Source organism: Paramisgurnus dabryanus, chromosome 13 (genome assembly GCF_030506205.2).
Source record: "Paramisgurnus dabryanus chromosome 13, PD_genome_1.1, whole genome shotgun sequence".
Taxonomy (NCBI): domain Eukaryota; kingdom Metazoa; phylum Chordata; class Actinopteri; order Cypriniformes; family Cobitidae; genus Paramisgurnus; species Paramisgurnus dabryanus.
Window position 1 is genome coordinate 2,284,321 of NC_133349.1, and position 17,019 is coordinate 2,301,339.

Sequence of the window (17,019 nt, forward strand, 5' to 3'; positions counted from 1 at the left end):
ATTCACACGCCTCCAATAGGTTAATAAAGGTCTTCTAGTCGATGTGATTTGTAAGATCCATATTTCGAACCTCAAAATTGAAAAGACCTTTTATTAACCCATTGGAGCTGTTCTGTGAAGGATGGATGCTCTTTTTGGACTTCAAAGTTGGAAAAGCAGAGATCAGGGAACAACTTCTAACTCTGAAGCCTAAAAAGTGCATAAATCCTTTACAAAACAGCTCCAAGGGGTTCATAAAGTTTTTTTTGCGGGTAATCGATGTGATTTTGTAAATAAATCCATACAGTTTATAAAGTTTGAAATATTGATTTTTTTTTTAGCTTAATCACATCAAATACCCGCAGAGGACTATTTACCCCTTGGAGCTGTTCTGTGAAGGATTGATGCACTTTCTTGGCTTCAAAGTTAGAAGTTGTTCCCTGATCTCTGCTTTTCCAAGCTAATAACGGTAGATAACAAAGTCTGAAAGATGATTGACATGTATCTTTGATTGCTTAAAGGTAGGGTTGGGCATTGTTTCAAATTTCGATTCCACTTATTGGATCTGATTCCTAACGGTTCTTGGTTTTGTTTCCAAAGAGGTGAAAAGCAATAACAGTCACGCCTTTATAGATCAAAAATATAATATAGTAGTAAATCGTCATCACCTGCTTTCAGATGGAGCAGCATTTACTACACAGAGCTGTAGTTCACTGACAATCAGGTAGTGATGCACCGAAATGAAAATTCTTGGCCGAAACCGAAAACCGAAAAAAGGAAACCAAGGCCGAAAAACCGAAACCGAAACACCGAAATAAATTATTATGCCAATTATTAGTACAATTGCATTTATGGCCATCACTGTGTACTAACTTTACTAGGGGTTTGTGACGGATAAAAAAACTCACAGTTCGGATCACATTACAGTTTTTGAGGCACAGATCAGATTATTTTTCGGATCAGCAAAAAGCAGGTGGGAAAAATCTAATAAACAATAAAGAAATTGCAAACATTTATAAAAGAGAACAAAGTTGTACATTAATAAGGTCTGAAATTAGCATCAGGTACAGAAATCAAATTAAATGAATCATAACACAATCAATTAAATATATAATTATTTTTAGAGCTATTTGTCTCTTTGTCATGGGTTGTTTGATTAACATTAATGACACAGACTTAAGTAGGTTAATCTGACTGTAATCTATGCATACACTTAAGACATAAACAAATGTTTTTATTAGAAAAAGAATACTGTGGAGAGAATTTTGTTTATATGTGCCCTGTCAATAACAGCGAGATTTTATGTTTGCTTGTTTTTTTTTAAACGCGTTTCTCTCGTATGTGCACTACCGAGGGCACTTAAACGCATGCACATACAGAGACCGAGGGTGAATCCTAAACAGGGCAACAGTCGCTCCACATAAAAACGTTACGTTGTGTTTCATTGCTTTATTCGCCAAATGTATGTTAATCTTTGCAGACGCGTGCAAACGGCTCGACCCTGAGTGAAACCTGCTTGAGCACGAAGGGGAGGGGTGGGAGACGACTGATCACCGTGAGTGAAACCCAAGCGCTAGCGCACAGATGGGAGGGGCGCGGTTGACATTCATTTTCGGTTTACATTTTCGGCTGGATTTTTTATTTCGGCCCGAAACCGATAATGCCATTTTCGGCCGAAATTTTCGGCGACCGAAATTTCGGTGCACCCCTACAATCAGGGCAGTTTTGCATTAATTATTGCAGACGTATCGCCTATGATATGTATGCGCTATGGCCCAGCTTGTCAGTGAACTACGGCTTTGTGTAGTAAATGCTGCTCCATTTGAAAGCAGGTGATGGCGATTTATTAGTAATCAAGGAACCGGCATAGCTGACAAGATGCGCATGACTGTCGCATTTAGGAATTAGGGCTGTCAATATTATGAAATTTGACTGCCGTTAATTGACTAATAAATTGTGATGATTAACTGGCTGTTTAGGGATTTTTCGATTGACAATTAATTGTCTGTTTTTATTGCTTTCACATTTAATTCTCATATTTTTTTTGTGTTTTCATGAAATAGTTTTTACACATTGTTGTGATTATTTAAATTAAAGGAACATTATGTAGGATTGTGGCCAAAACTGGTATTGCAATAACAAAACTTGTGGCTAAAACTGGAACTGCAATAACCCAACTCGTGGCCAATACACAACATGACAACACAAACATCAGTTGAGGGCTGCAACTCCACTTTTTAAATGACAATATCCTGGCCAGACCACTATTGTCAGTGATATAAGTATTTGAAATGAAAAATATTTCTTAATGTCTAGTGACATATAAGGGCCATTTAATGATTAATTGATATAAATTTCTTACATACTGCTCCTTTAAATATTTTGCAAGGTTTACCTGACACATAACACATATCTGAAAGTAATTATTTAATGAATATATGTTTTAAAAACTGGAAATTGATCATAGGAAATAAACACAAAGTGTCTGAAAAATAACTAAAAATACTATCAAAATAAACGGACTATTCCAGAACAGGCCTTAAATGGTAGCCAATCCTACTAAGGCCATATTAGTACAGGACCTCATGTGTGCAGTGGCTGCAAAATATCAACTCCTTACAAATCCTTAAGAATAGCATCCTTCACTTCCCTAAATTTGGAATTGCTGTTTTGGAAATGTATGTTTTACCTGGCAATTCATACTGCTTATCAAAGTATTGCAGCAGTTCTTTAAATGCTTTATTTCCTACTGTATTGAATGGCTTTAAGTAGCGCTATCTGATACGGTTTTGTTTATACAGGCACTGCAGCTCCCCCTTATGTTTTTTAGAGAGATTTGCAATCATTGCGGTGATCTGAAATCATTGCGATGAAACAATTATTTGATCATTGTGACAGCCCTAGTAGGGATGACATGGTACCAAAAATCTAGTAGTCAGTACCAATACCACAAAAAGTACACGGTACTCTCTGTACTAAAAGTCGGTACCACTGTGTGTAAACAAAGCACAATTATACTTAAACATTTATTGATTTATTAAAACATTTCAAGAAAACTTTTAAGAGCTTATGTTTAGGTTGGCTGTGTTAATGTTTGTTGACTTTTCTCTTGGTGTACTTTAGGGCTGGGCGGTATGACGGTATATTCCGTTACCGCGGAATAAAATGTCAGACGTAACAGATTTTTCTATTCCGTCTATTCCGCGGAATGCAAATAAGTGGGCGTGGCTAACTCTGCCCTCCAGCATATGGAACAGAAACGTGTAAAATAGTTCACTTATAAAAAATGAACGAGTTATTTGTGTAAGTTTTTTATAAAAATTGCCAGTGAATCCACCGCGGGTCACGCAGCAAAACTCTTGCTTGCTCGCTCTCTCTCTCTCTCTCTCGCACGCGCGCTCTCTCTCTCTCCTCATGCAGCAGCCGGCCGGTCTCTCGCGTGCAGAGGTCTCTCTAGGCAAGCGCAAGGAGCTGCGACGCCAAATAAAGGGTTCTTCTCGCACATGATGCTAATAGTTGTAAAGTTTTCTGAACTTTAAGCATGCTAAGACAAAACTCGCGTTTATATCAGTGACACGTGCGAAGATGGAGCAATGTAGTTTGACGCGCCATTTGCTTGTACAAACATATTTGATCGGAAAGACGAGAAAGAGTTGCAATTGTTGAGGTCTAATAGAAAGTAAAGGGCGTCAATATCTTAAAACAAACTTTATGATCATCACATCATAGTACCTGTCATATTTATAATATCTATATCTAGAGATCCATCTCTCATATACAGGTATTTATCCTGTCTGTAGGTTTTTGCATATATTTATACCTGTTCATTTTACATGTTGCATATGTTTAATGTAATGTATGCATAAATACAAAATACAATGAAGCCATACTATAGCTTCAATAGTCCATAAAGTTAATTGCTCAATTAAAAACAAGATTCAATGCTCATATTTTAAAACTGTGGTGAGCATTTAGTTAAAAGCTATAGTGAGTGGTGTATTTCTGTACATTTTTATCATCAAAAAACAATATAAACTGAAAAACATGTATACCGTGAAATATTCCGTTCCGTGAAATAAAATGACTCATTCCGTGGAATAGATTTTTGGTCATTCCGCCCACCCCTAGTGTACTTCCTCCTCTGGCTGATTCTGGCAAAAAGAGAGAGAGAGAAAATAAGAGATATTTTTCAGAATAGTACAGAAACTATTACTACAGATAGTAGTACAGAACATTTTTTATTTTAGTAAATTATTTTATTATGGACTTACTGGCAACACTCAACCACAAACTGTGACATCCAGCATGAATTAAAAGCTTACTTGAACGTCAATTTCTTACGCCAGCCCTATTTGGCTCTGTACGCACTTCATTCTTGTTTTCTCTCTCGTTTATCAAGTGGCCTTGGTGCTTGGCTACGTTCCCTCTCTAGGGAGTTGATGTTGTGTGTCAGTGAGTGAGCGAGCGTTACGTTTGTGTGCTTTTGAGTAGGCAGCGACTGGAACAGAAGAGACTGAAGTCAAGGAAGTGTGTCGTCTAATGACTCATTTATAGAGTACAGTGTGTGGTTGCATGCGCGGAGGTTGAGAAGCATCGTCCTCCAGCTTCGTTGCCTCCACGCACTCAACCCCTCTGAACATAAGTCAGAAAATTCCCAATGTCCTTTTCACTCCCTTAAGCTTTGGTTTGAATTTAAATGTCATGCGTTCATGTTCATGTGTCTGCGTTTAGAGTAAGATCTAATGGTTGTCCGTCTCCTTGAGGCACAGTGATTTCCATGACAAAGGTTTGTAGTAGCGGAGAGATGTCTGGAGTTTCAGACCCCCCTGTTCGTCTGGCGACTCTTGAATGGCTGGGGTCTTTTCGGAGAGCCCTGTGTCTGCTGTAGGAGGCCCACCACGTAAAAGGAAGGCTGGATTCCTGACAGCAGTTGCCTCCCACTTTAGCTCCATTTGTTTTTCCTCTTTAATAAAACTGAACAAACCAGCTGTGAGACTTGGAATTTAAAGTTTAATGAAAAATATTTACGATATGTAGAAACATAAGTTGTTTTATGAATGTAGGAAGACTGGTTCTCTTGCATAGTATTTTTAATATTTATTTTTTTGCTGCAATTCCTATTACCACAGTAACAACCATGTGTGGATCCACCATTGGGGTTTACGATGTGCATTTCTTCAAAGGCAGTAAAATGAATTACTTTAATTTTTATTTAATAACATTTATGACTTATGGCTTCTACAGAAGTCTACAGAATGGGTTAGCGCTTACAAGGTTATAGTTGAAAATCAATTTCCCCAAAAAGGAAATATGAGATTTTTCCTATCGGAGCCCAGCTGTTCTGTCGGCTCAATCTCGCCTATGCCAGGTTCTGTGAGGGATTTTTTTTTTTTTCTAGAAGTTTGTTTTTAACATGACTGTTTGCTGTGTTTAGACCAAATGTGTTCTCTTCAGGAAAGGTTGTGAGTCAAAATGAGTCACTCTTAGTCTAATAAATCTCAGGGCACTGAACATTTTTGTACAAAACAGAATAACAAAAATAAGAGTTTCAAATCAAACCTTTGTCTTTGAGAAAAGTGAGAGATGTCCTAGACACTAGAACATGGAGTGTCCAGTAGCTGTGGTTCAGTTCGACAGAACTTCGTGTTCGTGGACTGAAGTGACTCATGGGTAAGACATCCTGTATCTAAGGGTTACATCAGTCGATTTGTTTAGATTCACCGTTTTTATTTCCTTTTTTATTGTTCTTTTCTCCCGTTCCTTTTCCACAAAGGGTCAAGAGGTTCTGTAGCAAAGAAAAACAAATCCGCTTGTATTTCATGGTCAGTGAGTCATTACCAGTAGTACTGCAACAAATAATCAATAAATCCGTAATAATCAATAATAATCGGTTATGAAAATTAGTGATGCACCGATGTATCGGCCGACGATAATTATCGGCCGATTTTTGTTGAATTTGAAACTCTCGGCAATAGCACGAGAGGCCGATACCGATTGTTTATTAATTAACTGCATAAAGAAATCCATTATATGTATAAAAAAATGAGTTAATGTTGTTAATAAAATAAATGCTGAATAGCAAAAACCACCTTTGAAGGTTGTCATGCTGTCTTATTATATTTGTTTTAGCTTAATTTGTGCCTCTCTTATTAGGTTGGTCAGTTGAATGTTAATTAGATAAAATCCATGTTCAGTAAAAATAATTTGATGCAGAAATAAATTAGCTAAAATAGCAACTGTATAGTATTGTATACAAGTGTTTAATATCGGTATCGGCATCGGTATCGGCCAGAATTTGTCTGTTTAAAACGGTATCGGTATTGACCCAAAAAAATCCTATCGGTGCATCCCTAATGAAAATTCTTCAGTGAATGTCATTATTAGTTTGGTGTGTAATGTCACTTGCTCACCCCTCAATTGCAACTCTGTGAACTATGCAGTTACAAAGTCAAGTGCATCAGCCTAATGCTGCGTTCACACCAGCCGCGTTGGAGGCGTCAAGCGAGAGTGATTTCAATGTTTAGTCAATGGGAAGATGTGTTGATGCGCGTCTGGAGGTCTCATTTAGCGCGGTAGACTTGAATTGAGCGTTGCCGCGGGAAATTACAGGAAGCAAGTGGAGTGGCAGAAGCCCCTCCCATGATGCACATTTCCACGTGAATGTCTCAATGACTAGAATTTCATGCGTGACTTTCACACGTGAATGAAGCGAGTAAATTTAAAATGTTCAAGCAGCAAACAAGACGCGCTAGATGCGAATTTGATGCCTCAAATGCTGCTGGTGTGAACCCACAGTAATACAGTAGGGCCTTATGATTTACGTGATGCGCTAAAAACGCAGACAGAATCACGTAATCAAGCATAAAAATATTATTTCACGAAATTTTGTAAATTTTGGATTCAAATGCTAGTTTTTTACATGGTTTTATTAATCGGCAAATGACAGGAATGCGCGGAAACATTTTTCTTTTGTGTAATGTTGCACATAAAAAAAGGAATATAAAGGTATATTATAATTTCTTCCCACGCGTACGCCTTGCGACAGTGTTGTTCACATCTATTTACCATAGCTCGTTTATGTTCCTCAGACGTGAGGGCACATACGAAGCATGAATACAGGATTAACTTTTGCAGTTGAACATTTCTTTCAAAAATTGAGGACTGGGCAGTGTTTATTTTGTATTTATAGATAATGTTAAGTCATAGATGATTGACTGACAGTTTCATAACTAATATATTTACATTTAATATAGATGCCTGCGAAGTAAAACAAGATGAGTATTGTTTTATAATTAAAATAAAAAACTACACATTTGGTTGATTGTCAGTAGCATTGTTGTAGTACATTGCTGTGACAGCCAAAATAAATCGGCCTTTATGAAATATTTATTTCAATATGTTGTATTTTGTTTAATGTTTTTAATGGATAAGGTATGCTATTTAATTACTGAAATCAAATTTAACCATTAATTAAAACAGATAAGAAATTTAAGAATAAATAAAACGTAATTTGAGAAAAAATAAAATCGATTTCTTAGGGCCATAATATAGCGCCATATTTTTGTTTATACATAATGTGGCACATAGTGCAGGAGTTACATGATGATGCGAGACCGTGTGATGATTCACAGGACGATGGCAGTGACAAAAGTGTAAAGTTTGATTCAATTTAAGATTTAATACTCATTAAAATTTCATAAACTTTCATCATCAATTTTCATCAAGCATTCGTAGGCCAACTGTGGGCATTTGCCAGCGTTTCTTCTTTGGCTGGTATGATATGTGCTATTGCAGTGGGAAGTGAGCAAGTGACATCGCAAACTAATCGATAATGACATTCCCTGAACACTATTTTTATAGTCGATTATTAGCGATTCATTGATTAAACGTTTTTGCACACTTTCACTGGTGCTCGATCAAGACAATGGCAAATGATTTTTAAAACCAAACCACCCATCTTTCCTATGGCTTATGAGACCGTATGTTCATGAAAAACATGTCCACAAACAAACAGAATTCTTTCTCAATAATTTAACTTCAAATGTAATTCAGCGTCTTTGTTATCATTAGCAGGATTTGGTGTAGCACTCACAAATGATTAGGGCTGCATAACAATTAACCCTTTAACTGCCACACCAAGAAAAAGGCATTTGAAAAAATTTTTGTTTGCATTTCTTATCTCCTTATGTCACCACTTAACACAATCAATGTCATTTTTTTCAACACATCCCATCATTTTTTTTAAATCGGCCTCTACCAAACGGTTGATATGTCACTTAAAGGAATTCAAACGCATACTATGGAAATTAGAAAATATGAACTATAATACTAATTTTTTACAAACATAATCAAAATAAAATGGTTTTGTATATTAAATCTTCTTTATTTATTGAAGTATAACATATTAAAATATTTCAGGTTTTCATTTTAACGCAGGACATGAAATGTTTTCATGTTTTTTGCAATAAAAATGACCAAAAGTAACAAAAATAAGGACTTTCTGCATTTAAAACCTAAAATAAAAGAAGGCCAAAGATAGTAATACAATGGCATTTTAGTATTTTATGATTTAAGAAACACACTGTCAAGTTTGGTAGTGCAACATAATTTTTTTTTGTCTTTTTTTAGATAAATTAAAGGGGTCATGGCATGAATATCTGAGATTTTCCATGTTTAAGTGCTATGATTGGGTCCCCAGTGCTTCTATCAACCTAGAAAATGTGAGAAAGATCAACCCAGTAACTTAGTTTTGGTAAACCATTCTCTACAAGCATGTGAAAAAATAGGTAATTGAAATTTGGCTCCCCTTGTGATGTCAGAAGGAGCCCTTATTATAATAATACCACCCCTTAATTTGCACTTTCCAACCACAGCACTGCCATTTCCAGTGTTTTAATCCAGAGAGGGAGAGACAGAGAAAGTAATTCACAGCACAACTAAGTTTCAATTTCAAAATACCACAATTATTGTGATCGGTGTTTGCACTTCATCCGCTCATTTGCATTTTAAAGGACACACCCAAAACGGCACATTTTTGCTCACACCTACAAAGTGGCAATTTTAACATGCTATAATAAATTATTTATATGATATTTTGAGGTAAAACATCACATATGTGCTCTGGGGACACCAAAGATTTATTTGACATCTTAAAAAAGTCTGGTGAAATGGCCCCTTTAACATTTCTTTGTAAACCAGCAATGCTGTGTAGAGTAAGCCAACGTTGCAAACAATCCTTCAAACAATTTAAAACATCATTTAAAAAGTAATTATTGATTAATTAATGAGTAATTATGATTTCCATACATTAATTATATGAATTCATTATAGTTATTTCAAAAAAATATCCAGAAGTGGCAAAAATACATACTTAAGAAATGATCTCAATATATTAAATAAGAAATAACAATAGCTGTGTGATATTAATAGCTGTGAATGATCAGAAATGTATATTTCATAGCAAATAGTACACTCTGACTGCAGAAATGGATGATCTGAAAACATTACCTTAGCTTTTCTACTTTTACCATAAAGTGACAAATCAACCGTTTGGTTGAGCATGATTTAGAAAAATTATACAAAACATACGAAAGTTTTTTCATGGCACCAAGTAACATAATTTTGTAAAGTTAGGGCTCTTACAGTGTAATATGTCAAAAAAAGATGGTTTCCTCGCAAAATTTCAACAAGAGCAGTTCATATAACAGAAGTGATTTTTTTCTTTCTAAAATCCACATAACAAGATGTGTTGTGACAAGTGCTGTTGATTGACACATTGATATCTAGTGGATTTTTTTGGCAAAACATATCTTACACAAATAGTAGAGATGGCTCAATCAGCTTGAGTTAAGTTAGGTACTCCTCTCAATAAAATATAGGGACTCAAAATGTGCTCAACCGTTTGGTTGAGCGGGCAGTTAAAGGGTTAATCACAACTAATCGATTGCAGAATAAGTTTTTTGTTTACATCTCTCATGTGTACTGTGTATAATAATTATGTTTATATAAATGCACACTCATGCATGTATATATTTGTATATATTTATATATATTTTTTAAATATTTGTATATAATTTATATTATATAAAATATCATTATGTAGCCCTAAAAATTATTCAGTGATGATGACAATCATGAGTGAAAATTATTGAATATACAGTGAATGCAATTAATGGCTATTATTATATACAATGTTTATAAAATAAATCTTAATATTTGACATGGATGATAAATAAAGTGATCATGAATAGAAATAGAAATGGAGCATCCAATTGCATGTTGCATAAAACCACTTGAGATGTTTATAGTTTTTATTAGGAGAGTGATCCAAGTCATCTTGACTTTTTAATGGAAACCAGATTTGGTATCTTACGTTTTGTTTCTCTCGTTTCTCTTTGACTTCAGCAGCCGTTGGGGCCCAGCCCCTGTTCTCAGTGCCTCGGAGGCCCGGCTATGGCACCATGGGGAAGCCCATCAAGCTGTTGGCCAACTGCTTCCAAGTGGAGATCCCCAAGATGGACGTCTATCTCTACGAGGTGGACATCAAGCCTGAGAAGTGTCCACGGCGTGTGAACAGGTAGGCTGTGCGAAAGATTGAAGATTGTGACTGATTTCTGTCGGTTTCTTCTGATAAGAGTTATCTCTGCAGGGAGGTCGTGGACTCCATGGTGCAGCACTTTAAGGTCACCATCTTTGGGGATCGAAGACCAGTTTATGATGGGAAGAAAAGTCTCTACACAGCCAATCCACTGCCTGTGGCTCCTGCAGGGGTGAGAGATGCACACAAAAACAATGCATTTGTTATTAAACCTAGTGGGCTGCCCAGTGAGTCTTCATGGGTGCGCTTAAGGATGTTTAAAAAATATATTTTTTTTAATTTACGCCAGCAAGTAACTATCATTCATATTAATTAGCCAAAAACTTATATTTCATTACTATTTTAGTGTCATCAAGACACTTATGTACTTCCCTGCTATTTCCAAGTTCGTTGTTAGACAACATCATTATGTTTTTGCAGGTGGACCTGGATGTCACACTGCCAGGCGAGGGGGGCAAAGACCGACCCTTTAAAGTCACTATAAAGTTTGTGTCCCTGGTTAGCTGGCACTTGTTACACGAGGTACTGACGGGTCGCAGTATGCCAGAGCCCCTTGAACTGGATAAGCCAATCAGTACGAACCCTGTTCACGCTGTGGACGTGGTGCTCCGCCACTTGCCATCAATGAAGTGAGTGCATGTGTAGCTATTAGATCTCCACATACAGTATCTCACATACAGACGAATTTTATCTCCTTATCGAACAAGAAACACAATTTCCTCTCAGAACTGAACAATATAGCTATAGATGGATTTAATATTGCTTTTTTGACAATATTTGAAATGCATTCCCAGAGACCGCTTTGTGAAACTGGTCAAACGGCAGCTAGTTTTTTTTAAATAATTTTATTACATTCAAAGCAAAGTCATAGCAATTAAATTGTAGATACTTAAATATGACCTTTATAAAATGTCTAGGATTGTTTTTCCCAATCATTTCTTTGATTCTTGCAGGTACACACCTGTGGGACGTTCCTTTTTTTCTGCCCCGGAGGGCTACGACCATCCTCTGGGAGGTGGCAGAGAGGTGTGGTTTGGTTTCCATCAGTCCGTTCGGCCAGCCATGTGGAAGATGATGCTCAACATTGATGGTGTGGCTTATTTCCTTTGAAGGCTAATCCCAGACAAATCTTAATAATACTTTATTTAACTTTCATAAGTTAAAAACACTGGGGGGGTCCGGGGGGGGGGGGGGGGGGGTTAAAGGTTTCCTCCGTTCTGTGTCCCTGTCTGCATGGTTTTCCCGCTCTCTCAAACTCCCAGAAGTCAATTGGCTGTATCGTCCACTCCTCCCAGTCTCCATTAAGAGAGGGAAACGTCTGACTAGCCTCTCCTTTCATATGCTCAATGTTAAAAGTATAATGGACTGAATAGACTTGTAGTGCAGACACGTACAACAATTAGCAGTCAGACAAGAATTCATCCCAACATTCAGTAGATATATGTTTAAACAATTCATAACAAGAGAAACCTTAACTAATACACTAAAGGGGGTTGCACACCGGACGCACCGCACCAAGTCACGTCTAGGACAACTCAGAGGTATCGTAAAACGGAAGTGCACAATAAATAGCGTGAGCTTAGTCAGATACCATCTACCGTTTTTTTCGGTCTATAATAAATGTTGACTATACGTCGCGTTTATTTAGAAAATTATTTCACAAAATCCAAGCCAAAGAACAGACATTTAATCTGGAAAGGCAAGTTATTCAACTAAACAATAGCAGACAGAACAGCAGGCTGAATAGATGTCTGTACGTTAAAGTAATATTATCAGTTATTTAAACAATAAACCATAGCATACAGAACTTACCTGGAAGGTTGAATAGGCTAAATTAACCGAACAAGCCAACTCGTCATTCCACATTACTGAATCCACTGAATTACATAAATACAGAAGCACCATATAGCGGACTCTCGCGGCTGTAGACGGTAATGTTGTCTCTTGCCTCATAAATGTCAAAATTAATTCATACTGACTTACACACACCTGACTATAAGACGCAGCACCTGCCAAGTAATGAAAAAAAAAAACGCGGCTTATAGACCGAAAAATACGGTAGTGCACAGCAATGCCTTCATTTAAGTCTTATTAAACATTAATTGGAGTACAGATTGAACACTGTATGGTTAAGCTAATGTGAAACATGCCTGTTTATGATGCCAGCAGGAGGCGCTATGACTATAACTGAATATTGCCATGTTGACATGTTCAGACCAAGACTCTTATCAATTATGTAAACTTTGGGACACATAAGACCCTTTTTTTCTGGTTGTAAAAGTGATATTAAGTGTTGCTGTAATACTAAGACCTAAATAGAATTTTTTTCTGTTGTTGAATGCTGCTTTTCTTTTTTTATTGCACAATGAGAGATACTAGCTGAATCAAATGATCAAGGGAATTTTATTTCTCATGATGTGACCTCTTGTCATTTTAATTTTTGATCAAGTTTCTACTTTCTTTCCTGTTTTGCAGTTTCAGCCACAGCTTTCTACAAAGCACAGCCAGTTATTCAGTTCATGTGTGAAGTTCTGGACATCCACAATATCGACGAACAGCCTCGACCCCTTACAGACTCCCATAGAGTCAAATTCACCAAAGAAATCAAAGGTGTGTAACAATGCTTCTGTATCTTTGTGTTTATTATAATGTAACTGCATTTGCGTGTGACTGTTTGTGTGTATGTGTGTGTGTGTAGGCTCGGCTGTTCATGTGAATGTGTGACTGTGTTTCTGTGTGTAACTGTGTGTTTGACTGTGTTTCCATATGTAGTTATGGGTGGTTTATGTACAGGTCTGAAGGTGGAGGTGACACACTGCGGAACCATGCGGAGGAAGTATCGAGTCTGTAATGTTACCCGCCGACCTGCAAGTCACCAAACGTGAGTCAGTCGAGGGATGTGGAGTGTTACATGTTAATAATCCCAGAGGCAATGTCAGATTAGAGGAGGGGTTCTGAATAATTTGTTTTGAAGTTGTACTATAATGTTTACATTTAAGTCGTACTCCAGAAATAAATAATAAACCAATCAAGTAGCTACGTTTACACGCAACCAAATAATCAGTTTGTAATTGTATTGATTAGGGCTGTGAGGGATCACAAAACTCACAGTTTGGATAACATTACGGTTTTAGAGGCACGGATCGGATAATTTTTCAGATCAGCATTAAAAGGGTGGGAAAAATCTAATAACAAACCAGACACATTTAACCGCATGTGCGTACAGAAATCTGCTCACTTTAGCACCTTTTTGCAGTGTTTTAAATGTTTTAAATCACTTGAATGTTAACATTTGCAAGCCTTAGAAACACGTGCAAATGACAACCTTTCCCTATTTAAATTTGCATATTAATAATCAACTGCGATCCGTCACAGCACTAGTGTTGATGGCTCAATTGGATTGAAAAGCCTTCATGATGTAAAAACCTTAATCAATACGATTAAGGTAGATCGGATGCAAATTAAGATCGTTTTGAAAGGGGTGGTGTAGTCCGATCTGTGATCTGATCATCAGAAGAAAAGTGCACATGTAAACGCGTGAAATTTAGTATTTTCTCAATCAGATGCAAAAATATATTGTGCACATGTGCAGAATAATTGTGCTTAAGTTTACGTCTTATATTCCCATCACAGAAAAATACAATAGCAAGGCAATGGCAACGCATTATTAAGGTAATGGGGTCACACGCTGTACATGTCTTTCATAACCTTGCATAAAGCAATAAAATATCGTCATGCCTTTTGAAAATTGTTTTCATTGCGAAAACCTATTTGAGAATAACTTTCTCCAACTCAACTTTGACTTTGTACATTTATCCAGAGATAAAGCGTAAATTTGACGGAGATGCTGTGTGCTGCCAAGTCATCTGCTTTTTTCAAGTTCACATTTGGGCTACTTTTAAACTGTTTCAGAGTTGATTCTTTTCTGCAGGTTAAAGTTGAAATTATTTAATTCATAAGTTATTGGTATTTTGAGCTGTGAATAGTCATTGGGATGATTTTGGGCTAGTTTTGAATGTCTATTGGGCTGGTTTTATTTTGCGAATCTGGCAACCCTGGCTGTGCGTTTGCGCAGACGTTCGGTTTGGATAATACAGAATGTAACTGTAAACAAACAATTTAATTAGATTGCAATGTTTAGGGTACATGACATTTAATCTGTACTGTTGTAACCTGCAATCAGATTAAATTCAGTCAAAATTTGTGACAAAATTTTGTGCATGTAAACATAGCCACTGTGTGATTTTGGGGGATGTGGGGACTATTAAGATATTTTTTTTATAAGAGACACTTAGTATACTCCGTATACGTATGTAGATTATGGTATTATGCTTTTCCAAACAATGGGTCTCATTCACTAAACATGCATACGCACACATTATTTCGTGAAATGTGCGTATGGACGTTTTAACAAACAAATCATTCAACAAAAACGTTCATACTAAAATGTATTTTAAATGTATGCAAAAACATTAGAACAACTTAGACCGGACGTACACAAAAATAAAAAATATTTAACACAGATATATATTATAGCGTTCTTTTTCCTTGTTCATGATTATTGTGTACATGTGGTCTACGTTTTTGCAAACGTTTAGAAGAAATTTTAGTACGAAAGTTTCGTTGATTCATGATTTGTTAGTTAAAACCTCCGAATGCACTTGTCATGAACAAATTAGTGAATGAGACCAATGCCCTTATTTTTCAGACTTAATGAAGCTATTTTGCATTGTAGTGCCCTCTAGTGTTGGTTTATTTGATCTACACTCTTAATTTTTGCAGGTTCCCCTTGCAGTTGGAGAATGGACAAACTGTAGAACGAACCGTAGCCCAGTATTTCAGAGAGAAATACAACCTGCAGCTCAAATACCCCCATCTGCCCTGCCTACAGGTGGGCCAGGAGCAGAAACACACCTACCTGCCCCTGGAGGTGAGTTGTGCCATCGGTACTTTAACAATAAACGTAGTTGATGTTCTCGACCCTTACAGTGTTGATGTTCTTGCAGGTTTGCAATATTGTAGCGGGGCAGCGTTGTATCAAGAAACTGACAGATAATCAAACATCCACAATGATCAAAGCCACGGCACGTTCAGCCCCGGACAGACAGGAAGAGATCAGCAGACTGGTAAGTGGTATCACTTTTGTTCCTCGTACTGTAAACACAAACATAAACGTTACTAAATTTTTGCAGCCAAATGTTATATACGGGGCATTCACAATACACCATTTAGCAAGCACACACACAGTTGCTATAATCTCATATTTGCAGATAATATTTATTAACTCATAGGCAGTTTATGGCTAACAAACAGTGTATGAGTTTAGTATTTTTAATAGGTGTACATTTATTGCAATGTTACAGCTTGATTGATAGTCTGAAGTCTTAGCTTCATAATAAGACTTAAGCTGTGCAATGTGATTTATATTCAGCTTGTTACACACAACTAAGTATCTGCCAGCTATGTGATGTAATATAAACTTCTGCTTTCCCGCCGTCCATGTGGTAAATCTGAATGGATTGAGTTGTTGACGTCTGGGTTAATGGAGGTCGCCGATCCACAGCGCTAACTTTCCTGCCAGCTGATTACCTTGTCTGTCTGAGTTTTCGGCTGATAACATGCATTTAAATCACCGTTGCTCTTTGTACCTTAATTAAATTGGATCCGATTGGGCCTTGAAACAGAGCGTCCGACTACGATTTCATTTAGATGTGGAAATCTAAACACGAGTTGAGAGTCAGCGTGGGTGAAACACTACCGACATGGCGAATGAAATCTTCTAAAAAGATGAGACCGAGCTAAAAATAACGCTGTGAGAGTATTTTTACACTCCGAGGTGCTGCAGGATCTAAGCTGAGATCTCACGAAGCACTTCTGGCAAACAGCCTGCGCGTTCGCTCTCAGGATAGTTCATGTTAGTTCATTATAGTTCAGTTTCACAACAGCTGGTTGCTCTAAATCCATTATTACTAAAATTAGATTAATTGGCATCTAAGTAAGCAATAAGGTGCAAGAGGCTTTGCTGTGTCGTAAATAAGTCATGGCTGAAAGATGTTGTTAGGCACGACGTGATGCAACCCCTTCAGCTGTGATTTATTCAAGATACAGCACAGCCTTGAGAACCTTTTTGCTCTATAAAATATTAAACATACAATACAAATATTAAAAGCGAAAAAATATGTATCAACGCAACTTTAATAAGGAAAAATCACTAAAAGTCTTCATTCTGCTGGAAAAAATAGTCCCTGACCATATGTTTCACATATGTTTAAATAGCTTAGGGTTGTGGGCAGCGATGCACAAAATGAGTGCTGCAACAACTAAATCTATAAAAATTATTGTTATTATTAAAGTCAGGCACTGTTTCTTCATACAACACGAGCTGCACGTTTATCAGGCGCTGCTTCTTCTCACCCCGCAACCAGCTTGGTTAAAAGCAAGGC

General features: G+C 36.9%; 1 protein-coding gene across 5 annotated transcripts in view; it reads left to right on the top strand.

Moving 5' to 3' along the window:
* Positions 1-17,019, top strand: part of ago3a (argonaute RISC catalytic component 3a) — a 42,876-nt gene that overhangs the window by 10,408 nt on the left and 15,449 nt on the right. For 2 of the 5 annotated variants that reach the window (XM_065298954.2, XM_065298956.2), the window contains exons 2-9: positions 10,384-10,555; positions 10,628-10,748; positions 10,997-11,205; positions 11,530-11,666; positions 13,052-13,186; positions 13,349-13,457; positions 15,359-15,506; positions 15,583-15,702. In XM_065298954.2, the coding sequence (XP_065155026.1) occupies positions 10,384-10,555; positions 10,628-10,748; positions 10,997-11,205; positions 11,530-11,666; positions 13,052-13,186; positions 13,349-13,457; positions 15,359-15,506; positions 15,583-15,702 (1,151 nt within the window). The remainder of the gene's footprint in view (positions 1-10,383; positions 10,556-10,627; positions 10,749-10,996; positions 11,206-11,529; positions 11,667-13,051; positions 13,187-13,348; positions 13,458-15,358; positions 15,507-15,582; positions 15,703-17,019) is intronic. The other 3 variants (XM_065298955.2, XM_065298957.2, XM_073811529.1) reach the window with 2 other exon arrangements.